Genomic DNA, 20,927 nt, shown 5'->3' on the forward strand with positions numbered 1-20,927 from the left:
TAAACCACAATCTAACATTCATCCCACTTTACTCCATAGATTGAGTCCACTCACAGGGACACCTGATATGACCATATTTGCAATTTCCACTGTACCAGTTTTATGCTTTAAAACAAAAGCTGGTCATTTAGGCAGATGGATTCTTTGCAAGCTTAATTTGGCTTTGAGTTCAATTTGCTTAAAATTTAGAGCTTTGACAATTTAGAAAATCAGTGCCATCACAGAGCAAGAATGCTTCTCAGCTTCACTTCAGAGAAAGTGAAGATTGGTCATCTCAGTTGCTGAAATTGAGAATGAAACAGGAGATGACTGATTTGGTCTGCAGGCTTACAAAGACACAAAAACTTTGATACTGAATAAAACACGAGATAAAAACTTTACTAAAATAAAAGCAAAATACTGCGGATGCTGGAAATCTGAAACAAAAACAAGAAATGCTGGATTCACTCAGCAGGTCTGGCAGCATCTGTGGAAAGAGAAGCAGAGTTAACGTTTCGGGTCAGTGACCCTTCTTCGGAACTGACAAATATTAGAAAAGTCACAGATTATAAACAAGTGAGGTGGGGGTTGGGCAAGAGATAACAAAGGAGAAGGTGCAGATTGGACCAGGCCACATAGCTGACCAAAAGGTCACAGAGCAAAGGCAAACAATATGTTAATGGTGTTTTGAAAGACAAAGCATTAGTACAGATTAGGTGTGAATATACTGAATATAGAACATCAGCAAGTGCAAACCTGAAGAAAAACAACCTGAAAAAAACCACAATCTAACATTCTCTCTTCTCTTTACTTCTCTTTAATGCATGGAGAACAAAAATATATAAATTCATATTTGAAAGTAGCTTTAGTCTACATTTGCAAACAATAGTTCATAAAAAGTAAAACAAGTTTCAAGTCTTTGGCAGTTGACATGACAGTTTTTCCTTTCTCAGTTGCAGACTGTGGTAAAGGTTAACCAAACTTCAAACCCATTTCCATGACACTACATTTACAAAACTTAGCATAGAACAAAAATTTATGTACAGGAAATAAAACAGATTGGATCACAAAGAGCAACAGAATAGAAAACAATGATACAAGCTATTTATATATAATGATACACAAGTTTACAGAATATATACAGTTTTTACATTAATACTGATCTGACCATGCTGCAAATAGCTAAAACTTCTTTGCTTACAAGGCAGCAAAATGCAGCTGCTTCGCTACATCTATACAATAAAAGCAACATGCTCCAAAGCCTTTTGAAGTTGTGCAGCTCTGAACGGTCAGATCGTGCGGTAAGTTAGGTAGTTAACTATCTTTGGTGGGATGGGCAGATTCTCAACAGAACTGGTGACCATCACTCTTCGTAGAGCCATGCGGCAGAGATGCTGAAGACTTGGGACGTGCCTAGGAGTGGCCCAGAAGTGAACACCACCATCTTGTGTCCTTGGAGGATATGGGAAAGCAGACATTAGGTTCATATTTGATGCACAGTTTGCACTTTTGGAAGAGCTCACAGATGTGAAAAAATGTTACTAGAAACACAACTGGAGTTTAATCCAAACACCAGAGGAAATAATTCCAGCGAAATTAATTAAATCTTAAGCTTAAATTTTTCCACACTCTACCTCGACATTATCTAAGATTTTTCAACAAGGCCATAAAAGCAGCAAGAACAGTATTCTATTGTCATAATCCTTAATAAGTTTCAAAAAGCAGCCCAGAAGGTCAATGCTGGCCAAGGTGGATGGAATACTAGAGACTGGAGTCCATTCAAACAAGACATTCATGAGCACAACAGTGGCAGCGACCTGGGAGCAGTCACCTTTCCCACATTACCAAGAACAGCAACAGTTTGTTAGCATGCAAAACAAACCTCATCTGCAGTAAAAAAAAAAGATACCAGTACTATTCATAGTTTTGGAATATTTATAAACTAATTCAGTTACTTAGTTGAAAATACAATTGCCAAATCAAGTTATAAAAAATAAACTGGATAACCTCAATACAAGGATCAGGACAAAAAAAGTAACTCATTAAGATAAAAGTTTTTGTCTAAATTTGATTCTCTAGAGCCTTGGCTTTACTTGGAGTTCCAAGTATCTGGAGTGCTCAGTTGTCAGTTTCCAAATTTTTACAACGCCCCTCAGCATTACATCAGAACGACTCCAAAGCACTGACACTCTTTTTTCACCCAAGACTACAAACTTGGAACAGGCAAACAGAAAAATGCAGGCTGTAAATGTTGATCTTTTCCTGATATGAATCACAGTTCACAGTAAGGTCAGGATATACCTATTAATATACCTACCCTGTAGCAAGAACACTACCATCTGGAGAAAAAACACAACAAAGTCCATTACTTAAAGGAGCAACTTCCACTGGACAATCGTCATCAATACCCCAGAATCTCACCATTCTGAAATGAAAAACATTTTCATCTTTAGAGAAGTAGGAATTAGTATAAAAGTTTCATTGTGACACCAAACAAATGCTGCCAATTTTTACACCCACATAAATTGCTGCCATATTTTTTCATTTTACAAGTCCCCCAAAAGATCAAAAAAAACTTTTCATTGGAGAAGTGAGAGACAATGTCACTTGTCTTACTGAAGAGTTGTGTGGTCTCAATTACCCAACTGCATTAAAAAGCAATTTGCAGAGAGAAGCAACAGCTCTTCATATGCACCACCTTCTTGATGAACGCTCAAAATTTTCACACATTCAAGTTGAGACCAAACTTGTCTAGACATCTAAATTTCCCAGCAAACATTAGCATTTCAAGGTGAAGGGGTAGGAAAAATGAATGGTTTCATATTGTTGCACATGTTAACTCAAGGTTAGCAAAGGTCACATCAGAATTAACCCAATAGAAATACTGGTTTAGAAGGTACGAGTTAATTTTATAGCAATTAACAAGAAAATGAGTCACTTGATAAATACAGGAGTAATGAGTTTATGCAAGTGATAAAAAATTGTCCAGTCCTATAAATATATTTGGAGTATATAAAAATGACAATTCTCCAGCTGATATTCCAATATTTCAAAAAAACTTGAAGGGCTTGAAAAAAGCTTCTGTTTTCAACTGCAGGATCATACTAGGCAGTATCTGTGAGCTGACAATATTGATCTGCATAGCTGATCGAGGGGCTTGAAAGAAAGTATTGGCCTTATAAAATGAAATTTAAAAAAAGACTCAGGATGCAACTCAGATTCAAAACCTGAGTTTTTGATGGACAAATAAATAGTTCAGCTTGTTCTAGGACTAGCTTTTCAATTCCCCAGAAGCAAAAAAAAAACACTTCAGATCTAGCCCAGAACAAATGAAATCTTTCCACTAGCTTGGAGGTCAAACAACTTTTGACTGCCCAAATCCAGCTCCAAATCAAACAAAACTGTTACAAATGACTGTCCTTAAGCTATTTTATCCCCAGAGGAAAATCAGCTAGCAATTAGTGAACACAGAAATACAATTAGCACAAGTGCCTTTTAGGCCACAATCAAAACACAAGTCAGCAACACCAAGAGTGATTCAGCTGTCCATTACCAAACTTACAGTATTGTTCTTGCTATATACACACACAAATCTAATGCTTCCCAGACCCCTCAATACATTACCCAAGAGGGTGGGATGTGTACAAGAGATCTACTTCAGTCACGTGCCTCTGATAAACTATCTGAATGGCTTTGGACAAATTTCCAATTCTTCCACTGGCCTCTACCACATAGTAGAGCTGATTGTAGAATAAAAATTGGAAGGTAGAATTTCATTCGAATTCTACATTCAAACATATATCCAATCCAAATTATTTGGCAGCATACCTCTGAAGCTGTGCTGCCTTAAATTGGTTGACACCTTCCTGCTTAAAATCACTCAAATGCAAGGCAAGATGACCTCTAAATGACCATGACCAACCTTGAGCAAAGTAGTCAAATAGCATTTTATGACATTTTACAGGTTTAATAAAATTACCACTCACCAAGTTGTTTTGAAACCTGTTAAACATGCTGTAACTGATCTATTTTAATAACCCAGTTAAAGTATGCTGAACAGGTTTCAAAACAACTTGGTGAGTGATTTTTTTTTTTAAATATAGAGTAGCCGGATTCTAATTTACCCTAATTTCTGGTAAACTTCTTTGTCAATACCAACATTGTTTCTTGTTGAACTGGGTTATAACCCAGCTCAGTGAGAGACAATGTTGGTATTAACAAAGAAATTTACCAGAAATTAGGGTAAATTAGAATCAGGCTACTCTATTAAAAAAAAATATCACTCACCAAGTTGTTTTGAAACCGGTTAGGGTAAATTAGAATCAGGCTACTCTTTATTAAAAAAAAAATATGGTAGATGATAAATACATCTTAATGTGTAAACAGCCTATGTCAGCTTAAAAAAAAAGCGCTATTTACATGATAAATTCTGGATGGGAGCAGGACTTCCTTCAGTCTTCACTTCTCCCTTCACCACCACCCAAAAATAATTTTTGGTTCCATAGCAGGAATTCTACTGCAAGAGATATTTAATGTTCACTTACTTGTCATCAGCAATGCTAGCAATGTGCAAACCATCATGGCAAAAGGCAACAGATCTCACCCAGCGATCATTTGCTCCACCAGCAAATATTGGAGTTGGAGGTGGAAACAAATGCCTGTAAAACAGGGAGCAGAAAAAGCCCAATTTATTTAAAGATCCTAACTTTGCCCATTTACAAATTAATAAAAAGCTGTGTGCTGCATTGCACTTACACAAATTAAAAGTTTTAGGTACTTAAAAGGCAAGTTTATTACCACAATCTTTGTTTTGGGGTGGGGTGGGGGGGAAAAAGAAAAGGAAGCCAGGTACTGGACTAGTTCAGCTGAGCAGTTTTGAATTCTCACTATGGCCGGAAGTTTCTGTGGAGGCAATGGCACACCCACTGGTTGAAAAGCCAGGGTGACCCCATCCCTGCTGGGCCTAGAAGTCATGCTGCTATTTTACATAGCTCAGGAACTCAAGTGTTTCCAGTTGTGGTTTCCACCCGAGGCAGTAAGTCCCATCTCCAAGAGCTGCCGACCAGAGGACTGACAGCTCGAGTCCCAGCAGCACCACCAGGAGAGGTGGCCACTGCTGAGATTGTACCCAGCGAGAAGAGCCACAATGGATACCAACCTCGGAAAAAGTGGGGTTGCCAGGGACAATCAGCCAGGCCCCATCCGTGGGGCAGAGTGTGCCTGATCAGGAGGGGTCCCCCCCCCCCCCCTCACTAACTAACTGTCAGGTATTACTGGAGGCCTCTCCTCAGGTACAAAAGTGGCCATCCCTGCATTTTACCAACAGCAGAAGAGACCCTTGAGTGGCCTTAAATTGGCCACTCAATTGGCCTAAGGGCAGGCAGGCCATCTCCTCTGCCACTAGTCCTGCAATCCCAGGAATCAGTCTGGTAAGCCTTCGCTGCACTCCCTTTATAGCAAGAACATCTTTCCTCAGATAAGGAGACCAAAACTACACACAATATAAAGTGTTCTGGTGCATTATCCCAAGCTGGGAAGGGTCGCTATGTTCACTTACCCCAGTTCCAACAAAATACTGCCTGTATGTGGATCCCAGACAATAACTCGTGTATCATACGATGCTGTGGCCAATAATGCTCCATCAGGAGAAAATTCACATGATACCACATCGTTAAGGTGACCTTCAAGTTTACGAATCATAGTGTATTTTTCCATGTTCCAAAGAAAAACCTGCAATGAGAGAGTCATACCTTACAGCTCCAGTTTATGGTTCATCTTCCCAAACAAGATCCAGTTACTTTATAACTTACAACAGGCCAAGTATAAAATTTTCATACAGGCAGTCTGAATTACACAGTACTTCAAAACTGATATGCTCAGTGTCATAACTGCAACTAAACAAATTTAAGGGCAATATTTGCAAACATGCCAGCTATAATTCTAACTATTTATTCTAAATACATCCAACATTTTACTTTCCAAACATCCTCAAAGGACGTCGATATATTTTAAAATTTTACAAATTTCTTTTAATTACATCTTCCAATTGAAATTTAACTCCGGTAACATAAAATATATATATAGAAAAAATACAGTACAGGTAACTTAAGCATAACATTTTGTTACTCCAACGGAACCTCCATTCAGAGTTAAAGTTCACGTGTGTTTACAAAACGTTTTCATCAGGAGCGAGAGCCTATGAAACAGCAGATACTGCAAGAGAAAAGAACATGTTTGACGGCCTAAAGGAACAATCCTTTGGCAAACAGCACAAAACTGAGGCTACAACTTTACATTTAGGGTTACATTATTACAGTTACAATGGTAAATTAACCAGACGATTCAACTACAGTGAAACTGCATAATGCAAGAGATGATTACATCATGCTGAATGATCTATTTTACACAATGATTTTTGATGAAATGTGAATTCCCTGAATTTCTCCACCCTTCCCGTGGACTTATGGGCCACATACCCGTCCAGTATGTAAAGAGGATAGGTGACCTGCTCCCAGGCCTCTCCTAATTCCACTCAAGAACAGTGATCCAGTTACAACTTGGACTCTTCCTCTCCTTCAGCATGGAGCCATCTGGCCTTCGCCTGGCACCTCCTGCAGCCATGTAGAAGTTAATGTAATGTGAAAACAAACTCTGCTTGCTCCATCCCTGAAAAATGCGGCAGTGCACATTATGGCAATACTATACAAGCTACTATACAAGCCCAGGTAGTTTTTGAATAAGATCACAGAATTTTACCTCAGGTATCTGAGAATTACAGCTTTAAAGATAGAATTTAAGTTAAGACGCATGTGACTTTAGTGTAATACCGGCTCAAAAACTAAACAACCCAACCAAATTTATGATACAAAACAGATTTAGAGTACATTACAAATCTGAATTCCCCATTTGGCCATTTAAAATAATCTGAAAGATGTTAAATACTGCCATCTCAAAAATCACTAAAGTGTGATGTGTTCTGTACATTTATGCAAATTATTTGTGAAGTCAAGTAAATACTTGATGGTAATTTTGATTTTGAATAAAAATTATTTTGTGTTGCATACTTTGAAAGATAACAAAATGATCAAGTTTTCAAAAATTACCAAATATTACTGATGTTGTAGTCAATAGACTAAATGGTTTGTTTATTCCTTCCACTTTACAACTTTCTCCCCTGAAATCTGACTTATGCTGGGAGACAGTTTCTCAGGCACTGGCTACCCTCCAGTTCCACACCAAAGTAACTGTTCAAATGCTAACCTAGACAGCAAGTGCCGACAAGCTGGAGTATCCGACAGCAGAGCACAATCCTGTCCTCACCTGAACTCTATCCAAGCATACTTATTGTAAGGGCAGTGATCAAAGGCAAGAATCTTACCAATTTTCCCCCATTCAACTCAGGGATGGCAAGACCAAATATAACAGCCTTAACACTGCCCTGGCTGAGATCAACTAGCTCAGCACAGACCAAGGATTGAACCTGGAACCTTGTTGGTGGGTTTGTCTCAGCTACACAGTGGACAAATTCACTAACCATCAGTGGATCCAGGCTCTTCAATTTACTCTCCAATGTGATAATAGAAATTGGCTCAGTATTGATTTTATTTAATCTCCAACTACAGTATACAGATGGTCACTTCACAACATAGAAATGTGCACAGTTTTCTTTGGAAATAGAAATAAAAGTAAGCTCTACCATAGACACTGCAGATTTAAGACAGTATTTATGGTAGGCAGCCCAGTGGTGCAGCAGGTTGGTGCTCCAATGGGAGTTTTACAACATAGATTCACACGAGATTTCCCACGCAGCATTCCCGATCTTACCCGGGCTGTCTGGGGGTGTTGGGAGGAAAGAACCAATCTGAAGCCAAGTACCTCCCAGTAAGGAGGAAGAGGGAAGGGGGGGGGGGGGAAAAAAACAAAAAAAAAAAAGTTATCCTGGGCTGCTCACACACCTTCTGGTAACATTGTCAGAGGCCAGGGAGCAGGTCGCCTGCCCACCCTCTGTCAGGAATGGTACATGCTGCGGGAGATCTAAAGAGGAAAAAAATACTTAGTAAAATAGGGGGAAAAAAAGGTTAAATATTTAAAATGTTCAGCAGTATGTTGTTATCCATAACTATTAATAGACACAAAGAACCTGGCCAATTCACATCAGATTTTGAAATATGACTACAGTCCAAGATTCATCACAATATCAGACAATATTGTGAAAACTACAAGTCCTGCAAAAGCTTACAAGATTCATTGAGAACAGTCTAGGGTTTGCTGCCCATGTGCTTGCCAGCCCACTTATTGGTCAATCATTGCTGCCAAGTGCAGAAGTCAAAACCCCAACCAGGTAGTCTGAAAATACTAGTCAAACTCAGAACAATCTGCCAAACTAGGAGGCTTTAGATGCATAAAACTTGGCTAAAAACTGAAGAAAAAAAAAGTAGACAACCAGCACCTGCTCATGTCTTATTCCTGATAAAAATTGACCAGCCTTGTAGTCAGATGCTACACAGCTATTACTGCTAATGCCCTTTCGTGCATAATGACCGGACAGGCGAGTACTCTAAACTTCAATCAGATCAACACTGCTGCCACTACCTGTGAGAAAACAAAAGAAAACCACAACTGAAAAAAGCAAAAAGGGAGAAAAGTAACTACATTTAATATGCAACCAATTAAAATGAGACTTTCCCAATAGCCAAGTGGAGGAGTGCATTGCTTACTGAGAAACTGAGCCATTAAAGCACAAGTCCTAGTTCCACAACTGGTGTATGGTAAGCTTACTGCCGCATGAGGGAGAGGTGAGACACTACAATTGACTTCAGGTTTTTTTTAAAATGTTAAAGGAAAGAATGACGAGAAAAGCAAAAAGGCAGAATCAAAAAGAAGTTTACAGTACAGAAGGAAGCCATTTGGCTCTTCATTATATGGCAACTCTGAATATTGAGACTCCTGCTCATAGCAGTGATTGCTTCTGAATAGGCAAAATGGACATCAGGAACTGGGCTTGGCTATAATACCACCCTGTGGCCAAAACATCCACTGTCTAGGCTCCCATTAATGGTTACTTGGGCAACGCAATCCAGGATCAGTACCTGTGGATATACACACAAATATGATTCTTAACTTATTTTTGGAAGGGTGGTGGTGGGGAGAGGAGGATTAATTTAGTAACACTAACAGACTTTGTAAGGATCTCTCTATTCAGCTGGTAGCCTCAATGACAAGTGAACTATAAACTCAAATACATTTACTTGGTCAGAATGCTACCTGTACACTCAAATCTAAGCTGCTTAAAATGAATTTAACGTATGAAAGTTTACAATTAGAGCCATTTCTAGCTACGACTATTATTTACATTTCAGTAATTGTAATGGACCAGTTACATTACAAACTACACTCAACCTTTCTTTGAAAAGGAGCCACAAAGATGCAGAACCAAAAGTTTAAATTTCAGGAACACTCATTTCAAAACAGGCACCCAAAAATATCCACAGAATTTTTTTTGCTCAATGCAAATGATTGGCAGCACTTGCCTAGAATAAAAAGGCAGTAAATCTGTTATGCTTTACTGCATTAGGGTCAGGATAGCAACTAAACACATGACTGCAGGTTTTAAAACAGTCAATTTAACTTGATGTTAGTTTTCTCCCTTCAAAAAATGGACTCTGAACAATCCTGAAACACAAACTTAAGTTCCACAGCTAAAAGATACAAGAACTAAATGTACAGCCTATGTGATTCAGCTTAAAGTTTGACTATTGGATCTCTGAAGCTTTTCAATATTCTGGAGCATTATTAGTCATACATTTGGTCACGCGATACTGAATATAGCACAAAAAGGAGGCCTAGAACAAAAAAAAGTGCATACAAGCTGCAAATTATTGCACAAAAAAAAAACAGATACGCTGTTGTAAAGCAGGATATGTCCTGCTTTTGTGAACATTCTTGCAGGTCAGAAAAAGCTTGCAATAAGTAATTATACAAAACGAAGCAGCTAAAATGTAATTTAAAGACTAAAAAGGGAACGTAGCATCATAATTCTCACTTCACTTTCAAATGCCTTTTAATTGTACTGCCTTGTTTCCGATAAATCAAGTATCAGACATGAAACCAGTTTTAGAGAGCGTCTGCACAAATATTTTCCACAGGTTGCTAACAAAAAGTTGGACAAGCATTAGAGGGAAATGCACCTGATCAGGTCTTGCTTTTTTTGTCCCCCTTGGGAAGTTGTATCATTATTGAACTTTATAGTTCCTTGCAAAACTGTATAATCATTAGGAAGATGATAGCTATTTGATTATGCTTTGATGCAGTGCAAAACAATTTAGAAAAAGTGTGATCTGGGCAATGCAGTGTTTGGTTCTCATTAGGAACCTTGCAACCTAACAATTCTAGGGAAATGTCCTATGGATCCTACGCATTTACCTACAGGGACAGAAAAAAGGTAATCAGAGAGCCATTCCTAAACTTGCCCAACACCTCCCTCCATCTTAATGATTTGATCTGGAAGGAGAGAATCCACTGCAGTAGATATTAAAATTTTAGTGTTGAAAGACAAGCAGTAATTAAAAGCAAACCTCAACTCTTTTTTCCCCCCACTGCCCAAGTTTTTGTGACAATAACTTTAGTAGCAAGAAAAGACAGCATTTACAGATACATCTAAATCAGCTATCCTGATTCAGATATTGGTTCTAAAGAAAATAAGTTTATTTATTTGTAAATCAGTGCATGGACATGAAGTCGCATCCAATGGTCAAACCAGAGAATATTTTCAAACATATTCTGCATGCATACTCTGCAGCAAGGTGTTAAAAACTTATTTAAAAAGCAGCTTTCAGTTACTTCTCAATGATAGGCACTATGCTAAAATGCAGTAATACAGCCTGAGGACTAGACTAGCAAAATGCGAATATTAAGGTACGATTGTGGACATAATACTTGCATAACTAAAAAATGTGTTGATGACACCGAGCAAGTTCTAACTCAAAGTGAATATCAAGTCGATTTAGAAATTCTAAACATATAAAATCAACACAAATCACATGCTAGATTATTTGCACTCAGATTAATGCAAACAAGATTTTTTTTTAAAACAAAGGAGGAACTTCTTCACGTACCGCTTTCCCAGCTCCAACAGAACAGAGAATCTTTGAATCTGGGGAGAAGGCACAGCAATACACCCATTTGTGATGTCCCCTCAGTACAGTCACCATGTTGCCTGCAAAAAATTATAGATAATTGAATTTAATGTTTAAAGTCTCTCAGTCCAAACACTCCGGACCAATGCAAAGACTCCATACATCTCAGTACAAAACTAAAGGAAAGGCATACAAAAATATCCCCTTTCTGGAAGAGAACAGGTTTACCTTCAAGCCAATTTGTCTCTGGTGCCTCAGCAGGAATTAAGGTGCTGGCAATCATCCAGAAATACAAAACTCTATCAATGTGCAGCCAAGTCTGAAAACTGTGCCAAATGATATACCAATAGATCAAATTGTATAGATGAACTAGACAGACTTAACTGTACTGGTAGTTGGTGAGTGCATCATGCCTGAACCCCTGTAGTTCCTGCACCATTGGACAAGTAGTATTGTGCCCCGACAAAGGGTTCAAGGCAAGTGCAGCTTGTGAATGTCAAGATTGCAGATCAGAACTAAGTAATGTTCCCAACCATTTGATTTCAAACGATCACATAGTGGTCTGGTACTGGTCAAAACATTTTTAGTTGGCATTCCAGATCTTGGAGCTTCTGGGACGAGTGATTCTGATCTCAGGGGCAAATAATCATACTCCTGTGGAACATTTTCACCGTTCATTACTAGCTGAGGGAGTTCTGATTATCCAGCACATTTATAATTGAAGATTTATAATGGAAAATGTTTTGGGAAGCAAACATGAGAATATACAAACAGGACTCAGCCATTAAGGTCCTTAAACCTGTCCAACCACAATCAAATTGATTGTGGTTGATCTGTACCTCAACTGCATTTCCCTCAGTACCCTTATAAACAAAAATCTGTAGATCTCAAGACTTCAAAAACTGAGTTGACCAAACACTTAACAGTCTTTTGACAAAGAGTACCTTATTTCCACTACCCTTGTCAGAGTTATACAGCACAGAAACAGGCCCTTCGGCCCATCGTGTCAGTACCAGCCATCAAGCACCTAACTATTCTAATCCCATTTTCCAGCAATTGGCCCGTAGCCTTGTATGCTATGCCATTTCAAGTGTTCATCTAAATACTTCTTAAATGTTGAGGATTCCTGCCTCAACCACCTCTTCAGGCAGTGCGTTCCAGATTCCAACCGCCCTCGGTGAAATTTTTTTCCTCAAAACCCCTCTAAACCTCCTGCCCCTTACCTTAAATCTATGCCCCCTGCTTATTGACACCTCCACTAAGGGAAAAAGTTTCTTCTTGTCTAACCATCAATGCCCCTCATAATTTTGTATACCTTAATCATGTCCCCCCCTCAACCTTCTCTGTTCCAAGCACAACAACCCTAGCCTTTTCAGTCTCTCTTCATAGCTGAAATGCTCCAGCTCAGGCAACACCCTAGTGAATCTCCTCTGTACCCTCTCCAGTGCACTCACATCCTTCCTATAGTGTGGTGCCCAGAACTGTACACAGTACTCCAGCTGTGGCCTAGCTAGTGTTTTATACAGCTGATGCCTTCACTAGGGGAAATAGTTTGCGCATTTACCCTGTTGAATCCCTTCATTTTCAACGCCTTCATTAGTTTATCCTTTACCACCTCCTAAACTGGAGTACACAAAGTTTATAAAAACTATCCTCAGGATTTAACCCTTTACAATTATTCTGTTGTATCTACGTTGTATCCCTCCGTCAAAAGATCTTCCCCAAAGTGGGCACCCAAATCTGAATGCAGGATTGCAGATCGTGTCAGCACAATTGAAACATCACTTTGTATTCCAATCCCCTTGATATAAAGGCCAACATCCTCTTAACCTTTAAGTAACAGATAAAACAGGCATGAGCAATAAAAGGACTTTCAGCTATCTGCAGTTAACTTAAGAAAAATGTACCACAAAAATTGATGCAAGTGTAATTTTAAAATAAAACATACCGTCATCCTTAAGATCCCAGACCCTCAGAGTTTTATCTCTTGATGCAGACACCAAGATAAGGCTACCATCAGGCGCAAAGATCAAATCACGAACAATTTCATTGTGATCCATCAAATTAAGGAGGAATTTACCTGCAACATGAAGATATTCAAGTATTTAAAAGGTTACTAGCTAAAGGTAGATGATAGGTTTCAGAGCTCAATATGATAGCAGGACTGACCCTCCATTTGAGACCATGGAAGGACTATTTTAAACTTTTAGGAGTTGTTCAAAAAGTTACATTAACAAACTTCTACTGAACTACATCCTTCCAACAAAAAAAGCTCAGATGGTAAGTCATAAGACACAGGAATGAGTCTACTAACACCAGCACTTTAGTGATTGCAAAACAGAAATGGGCTCAGAGGTATATCTACACTATTACTTCAAAGTAAGAGTAGTTAGGAGAACCAAAGAACATCACTTTAAAATAAAGAAAGCAAATATATCAAAGGAAGTTCTTTTCTCAAGGGTTATATAGTTCTTGCAACTAGACAAGATGGTAGGGTTACAGAGAGCAGCTGGATGCTAATTAAGCTGGCACTTACAGCAGAGGCACACTTCAAAAAAAGGAAAAATTAGTCTGCAAAAACAAACAGAAAAATCTGCACATATCAATAACATAATCCACCCCAAGTAACTCTATCAAGTAATCGAATTAAGCAAATTGCCATTAAGATTGCTTTTTATACACAGACATTCATTTACTGCTAAATCACAAAAGCCCAGAAGTACCAAGATTGATTCCACGCTGAGTTCACCCACTATTATTGGGCACCATTAAGGCTTCACTACAGTCAGTTGGGGAAGGGCAAGATTCCGCTAATGAAAAATGTAAACAGGATCACACCATATAGTGGAATGGCCCATCAGTATCAATATTTAGGCTCAACTGGACAATGACTGCTCGTGTCCATAGAATACCCAGACTAAGCCAGTACCTAAAAAGATACTCAACACTCCAACAGAATGGAAACTCCACAAAATGAGGGGTTCAGATGGCAAACACTGTTGAAATAAACACATTTAAAAATGCTTAAAAACAGTTCTTAAAAAAACTTTGTTGAATCTGTGGGCACATGTAAAGTGGTGAGCATATGCATGTTTTATTAGAAATACACACAAAACTCCAAATTGAGTTGCCACCCTGACAAAGATGATTAAAAACAGAATCTACAGAACCTTACATTACCTGTGTACACATCCCAAATTTTGATACGTCCGTTGCTCAAACCAGTTGCCAGCAGCAGCTGGTCCTGGCCAAACTTGAATCGGTGCCATTCAATGTTCACACAGCGACTCTGTTTCTCAGGTACAGAAGAACCAAAAGCAAGGGCCCACACAATATCGCCACAGTCTATAGTATGCTCCTCTGGCTGATTCTTCTGGCCATCACTGTTTTGTTTTCTGTGACTCTTACTGACATTATTGTGATCATTACATAATCTTTTGGAAAGAATAAAGTTCAAAGTTAGTATTAAGAACAAATATCCAAACTGTGAAATTATTCAATATATATTTCTCGGAATTAGAGTCAGGCATCAGAACTGCTATATGTGACCTAATTACAGCATGTGTTTGTCCATAAGGAAACAGCACAGCAAGGGTTAAGGCAGTTGTTTTTTTCCCCCACCATATCTACGTTAATCATTTTCTAGCCATAAAAACAAGTTAGCTTTCAGATATCACGAGATGTTCTTAAAGCTTTCCAATGAGTCCATATTTCACTAATGGTTCACCCAATAAAAGTCCTATGTAAACCAACTGTGCTCATCTATCTCCTCCATTAATAGAAACAGCTGCATCAGCACCCATTTAGATCAAACATATTGCTACTGTATTATCACTGCTGTAAACTTATTTCCAAGCCAGTTTTACAATACAACACAAAAATTGATAATGTAACCCGATCTTTGTTTTTCAGCAGAAGACAAAAAGCCACTTTGTGAAACCAACAAAGATCATTGTGCGTAAAAGCTGGTGCAGTTACAAGAGGTCCAAGACAATATAGCAAATCAGCAGTACAAGCAGACCTTATGTGAAACAAGATCCAATTTGTTACAATTGCTCGACCCAAATTTTTGCACTATTCAGTGTAATACAAAGTTACCTTGTAGCATTTGAGCAGCTGTTGCTAAATATCCATCTTCAAATAAGAATGGACACATGTATGGAGGACATACACAATTCAGTGGTCACATGTAATGAGTTGGCATTTCTTCAGTGCCACGTAATCATTTAATCAATAGCTGACTGCTTCTAATTGCAAAGCATGCCAATTCAAACCCACACTGTCTCCTCTCCTTCCACCTAATAATTCATTCCCAAGGGTTACTGCTCACGCTCAATGATACAACTAACAAAGCAGGTCTTATTTAAGTCACCCGAATGGTCATTATTTCCAGTTAGGACTAGGTACCAAGATTGACATTTGACTGAGGATTTTCAACTTCCAAGGACTGGATTGGTCCTGAAATTGGAAAGAGAATGAAGGAGGAGGTAGATTTCCTTTTATAAAGGCACATACTTTAAAAAAAATTCTCAACACCTCAATTGCCAATTAGGCAATTTATTTTTTGAAAATTAAACTCAGCGAATTGGGGCAGTACAGTGGCGCAGTGGTTAGCACTGCAGCCTCACAGTTCCAGCAATCCAGGTTCAATAAAATAAAAGCAAAATACTGCAGATGCTGGAAATCTGAAATAAAAACAAGAAATGGAACCACTCAGCAGGTCTGGCAGCATCTGTGGAAAGAGCAGAGTTAACGTTTCGGGTCAGCGACCCTTCTTCGGAACGTTCCAAAGAAAGGTCACTGACCTTAAACGTTAACTCTGCTTCTCTTCCCACAGATGCTGCCAGACCTGCTGAGTGGTTCCAGCATTTCTTGTTTTGATCCAGGTTCAGTTCTGGGTACTGCCCATGCGGAGTTTGCAAGTTCTCTGTGACCACGTGGGTTTCTGCCAGGTGCTCCAGTTTCCTCCCACAGACAAAGACTTGCAGGTTGATAGGTAAATTGGCCATTGTAAATTGCCCTTAGTGTAGGTAGATGGTAGGAGAACGGAGGGAAGGTGGGGATGTGGTAGGGAATATGGGATTAATGTCGTATAAATTAGTATAAATGGGTGGTTGACGGTTGGCACAAACTCAGTGGGCTGAAGGGCCTGTTTCAGTGCTGTACCTCTCTATGAATTATCTTCTGAAACGGTACTCACTTATTTTCATGCAGAGACCAAGGAAGCAACTTGACTACACGATGACCTTGAGACCATGCAAAATATGAGCCATCAGGTGCAAAAGCAACAGTCCAAGTTTCACGGCCAGACTTCTGTTCAAATGGAGCAACAGGTGCCCAAAGATCAGCAATTAGCCGGGCCTGTGCTGTATAAAATAAAGAATGGAATATTAGACTAAATTCAAAACTGGACAGCTTGATTCAGCAGACAACTTATAACTAAGGATCAGCCACATACTTGGCTGTCTTGGGTAGGGAAGATCAGAACAAAAAAAAAAGAGCAAGTACAAGTTCAGATTCACCAGTGCATCTTGCAACAGATTTGGGCAACAGAAAGAGGCCTGAAGTGGAAAGCTAACAGAAATGGAAAAGATTCTAACCTCACAAAATAAAAGTTTTGACACCTCATTCTCAGAGTTGGGGACATGGGTGGAAGTGCAGGGGAGAATAAGTCAAGTTCCTCCTGTCCAACAGTCTGCATGACACCTGCCGGAAAGTACATGTGTGGACAAACAAGGATCCATGATGCTGCCCAGGCTAACGTAAATGACGACCACTTAGAGAAGCATTGTACAGCAAATGGTACCTCCAGATAATGCTGCAGCAGAAAAAGGAAACGAGGCAAAAAGAGAATTGTGCAGTCATTATGAAAAATTTTCCATCATTTGCAAGGTTACATGGAATTGGTATCTGGAATCAAAACATTTACATGAAAATATTAACCCCATTTTGCAGCAGTGAAGCCAAGTGAAAAAAAACAAAGTGCTGGAAATACTCAGCAGGTCCAGCAACAGTGGGGAGAAAAATAGTTAACGTTTCAAGTCAGATAAGGCTCTTCTACAGAACCAAAGGACGGTAGAAATGTGATGGGTTTAAAGCCATTTGGGGGGGGGGGGGGGGGAACAAAAGGGAAGGTCTACGATAGGGCAGAGGGCAGGAGAGATTAAATGACAAAGATGTCATGGAACAAAAGGCAAAGAGAGTGCTAAGAGTTGTAGTAAGACACTGTTAGGTGCCACTCACATACTGGATCCCTGCAGCAACATCGCTAAAACTGTCACTTTCTAGGCAGCATCAAAAGGTACCACTTTTTGTACTACACATGCATGGAACCAGAACAGTGATATCACGCTCCCATGATGTGAACTACAGAAGCACAAATGCAGAAATAACTTCGAGCGAACATTTTTGATGGTTGTGTAGGTGACTTAATTGTATCTGCAATAAGTTGTTTGGTGTGAACAAAGTAAGGTGCTGCACCATGGTTACATTTGAACAGTTGTTAGTTTGTAATAGTCAAATTATTGTAAGCTCAAAAATACCATGGGAGCCAATAACTCAATCTGGAGGTTTCATGGTATTATCATTACATCACGGTCACATTGGAACTGCTGGCAGCAGCAAAGGCTTTCACAGTTCCCTTCCAAACGGCCAACTCCATTCATGAGGGTAGTCTGTCGCCAAGCTGATGAAGCAAAAAGCTATGTGCAAATGACAGCACCAACAGTGAATGCTGCAGGCGCTGCAGGAATGAAAACACAAGGAAGCTTTCTAGTCGTGGACTGCTAACTTTTCTTGGGTTGGTGCAGGCTGTGACAAGCAGCAGGAAAGACTTAAACAATTTACATTTTCAGAAGATGTTATTGCTTGATTATGGATTTCAGCTACACTAGAGAAAACCAAGTAGGGCAATATTTAGAACCATGAAAAACACAAAATTTACAGAAACTCAGCTTCAACCCACTTGATTAATCTTCATAAATTTATATTGTGCTTTTAAAACAAAAATTCCAAGGGGCTTCAACAAGCCATTGGGATGCTGAGCCAAGCAACAATTTATGGTGTATGACCAAAAGACTGGTTGAAGATGCAATCTTATAAGGAAAAAAAAAAGATAGAGGGTTATAGGGTGGGAATTCCAGAGAGTGGACCCTAGGCAACTGAATGCACAATCAGATGGTTGGACAAAGGAAAAGGAGAAATCGTGCTGTTAGAACATATTTACTGGGAGGGCAGATAAACACAAGACATTTTAAATGAATTTTCTTAACGAAATCTGAGTGTAATTTTATATTTCCCACTAACTGCCAAAACCTGAAGCCAAACCCCGGCTGCTCAACATCAATTCAAATCTAACTACCAGGTCTCCACACACCCAGCAACAAATTTATTTCACTTAATCTTGCATCTCTAGGCTAGAGTTTTCATCAAGAAACCACTAGCAGGGATCTTTTGTACTAACAGGTTTTGCATTAAAGACTGGCAGAGAATATTGTTACATTGGATTTAAGAGTCAGCATACTGGCACTTGGTTTCAAGAACGGAAAATTAAGATAATAAAAAAAAGTCATTCAAAATAACAACTCTGAAATCACAAGTCAAAATACGGTTAACGGAAAAGTAGCTCCCTACATTCAAAAAACGGTTCTGAAATCGAATCCTCCTTGCATTTTCCCATTCCCCAAAAAAACATGCTAATTAAAAATAGTTACAGCTCTGAAGACAAAGACATATTGGGATTTGTTTTAATCTGGTGAAAATATGCCTGAAAGATACGTCAGAATATGGAGGACGAAAACAAAACACCAACAATTCGGGCATTGAATGTCAAACAATACGCAGAGCATACCGAACGGAAAATACACTCCTTCCAATCTACATAAAAGCAGTTTCTAAAAAAAAAAATTTCCAACTGCACACATCATTTTGATGGCCGCGTCTCCTGTCCATAAAACTGCATTTGATGCTCACGCCATTGATTAAAAAAAATGCCTTTCAATTAGGAAGAAAATCTTTAAAAGAATATCCCTCAATGGTGACTTTCTTTGGTGTAAAGTTTAATTTTCAGGAAGTTCAAAACCTTCCCATTTATTCCCTAAAATGTTACTTAAAAGAAATGTTTTGTTATTAGAAAATGCAACAAAGCAACGTGGCTGCAGCCCCTGCTGGGGCTCCAGAGGCAGCCCCGGGCGGGCATCCCGCCCAGTCACTGTTCCAACCAGCGGCGGGTGGTCGCACCCCTCCCCCCACTCCGCCCACCCCGGGCCTTGCCACCACACACACCCTCCTTCACCCTGGCTCTCTTACCTATTTCATTCTCGTTGACAAATTCTGGAAAGCTGGCCATCTAAGGAGACACAATTCGGTTCCTACGGCGGCGGGTTACGATACTTTTTGTTTGAAATGCAGCTATGTGGAAAAATCGGGGCGAGCGGGAAATGAACGGTAGTAGCGCCTCTCGGTGGGCTGTAAAAAAAAAATCCCCGTGAAATTATTTCTTCGGCACTTCAAACTCAATGGATTAAAATTAAATTTTTGTCAGCAATTCAAGACTACAGTACCAACAGAAAACAATCGCAGACTGAGGTGAGCCCAGCGATCACGCCTCTGACTAAGAATAACCCTTAAAATGGCCGCCGGCATAGAAGGCGTGGTCTGGAGGCAACGTCATCACGTAACAGTTGCCCCGCCCCCTCCGTGTACACGCTCGCAGGTGCGTACGTGCACTGCAGCACGTGTCTCCAGCAGGACGCAAGGAGCTGAATGGTCCAGGGAGGGGCGGGGTTGAGGGCTCTTTTGTATCTCATTCCATTATTTACTATAATTGTGTAGATTTAGGTAACACATGCCTTTTTGAATGCTTTGAACCTGTCTGGTTCCCACAGAGGTTTACTAACTGGAAAGCAGAGTGTTTTTTCTATTGCAACATTTAAGAATACTGAGCAGTTTGACATTTTACGTGCATGCAGGAGTTGATCAATATTACGCTAATGCGCTAATGGACTAACTGTGAAGAGTTATGAAGCAATGAACTTTGTCTTTAAAAAAAGTGAACCTTTATTTTTATCATAGAAAGTTTAAGGCACAGAAAGAGGCCACTGCGCGGCTGAAAAACAAGGCACCCAGCCTTATCCCACTTTCCAGCATTTGGTCCAAAGCCCTGCAGGTTACGGCTCTTAAGGTGCATATCCAGACACCTTTTAAATGAGTTTTGAGGTTTTCTGCCTCTACTACCCCGACAGGCAGTGAGTTCCAGACCCCCACCACCCTCTGTTTGAAAAAACCTTTCCTTATCTCCCCTCTAATCTTTCCACCAATCCCTTTAAATCTATTGCCTCTAGTCACTTACCTCTCTGATAAGGTAAATAGGCCCTTCCTATCCACTTTATCCAGGCCCCTCACAATTTTATACATCACAATCAAGTCTTCTCTCAGCCTCCTATGTTCCAAGGGCGGCGCAGTGGTTAGCACCGCAGTCTCTCAGCTCCAGTGACCCGGGTTCAGTTCTGGGTACTGTGGAGTTTGCAAGTTTTCCCTGTGACCGCGTGGGTTTCCAGTTTCCTCCCACAGCCAAAGACTTGCAGGTTGATAGGTAAATTGCCCATTATAAATTGCCCTAGTGTAGGTGAGTGGTAGGGAATATGGGATTAATGTAGGATTAGTATAAATGGGTGGTTGTTGGTCGGCACAGACTCAGTGGGCCGAAGGGCCTGTTTCAGTACTGTATCTCAAAATAAAATAAGTAAATAACCCCCAATCTTTCCTCATAGCTGCATTTTTCCAGTCCTGGCAACATCCTCGTAAATCTCCTCT

General features: G+C 39.7%; 1 protein-coding gene across 1 annotated transcript; it reads right to left on the bottom strand.

Moving 5' to 3' along the window:
* Nucleotides 1-357: 357 nt before the first annotated feature.
* On the bottom strand, nucleotides 358-19,775 carry wsb1 (WD repeat and SOCS box containing 1). The gene is made up of 10 exons (XM_068010580.1): nucleotides 19,676-19,775; nucleotides 19,422-19,580; nucleotides 16,315-16,480; nucleotides 14,295-14,548; nucleotides 13,063-13,194; nucleotides 11,094-11,194; nucleotides 5,537-5,709; nucleotides 4,524-4,637; nucleotides 2,297-2,404; nucleotides 358-1,431 (listed from the first exon to the last, which is right to left on the bottom strand). The coding sequence occupies exons 2-10, from the start codon at nucleotides 19,459-19,461 to the stop codon at nucleotides 1,269-1,271; spliced, it is 1,251 nt and encodes a 416-aa protein (XP_067866681.1). The 5' UTR covers nucleotides 19,462-19,580; nucleotides 19,676-19,775; the 3' UTR covers nucleotides 358-1,268.
* Nucleotides 19,776-20,927: the final 1,152 nt, after the last annotated feature.

This window comes from Heterodontus francisci, chromosome 30, assembly GCF_036365525.1.
Source record: "Heterodontus francisci isolate sHetFra1 chromosome 30, sHetFra1.hap1, whole genome shotgun sequence".
NCBI classification, from domain to species: domain Eukaryota; kingdom Metazoa; phylum Chordata; class Chondrichthyes; order Heterodontiformes; family Heterodontidae; genus Heterodontus; species Heterodontus francisci.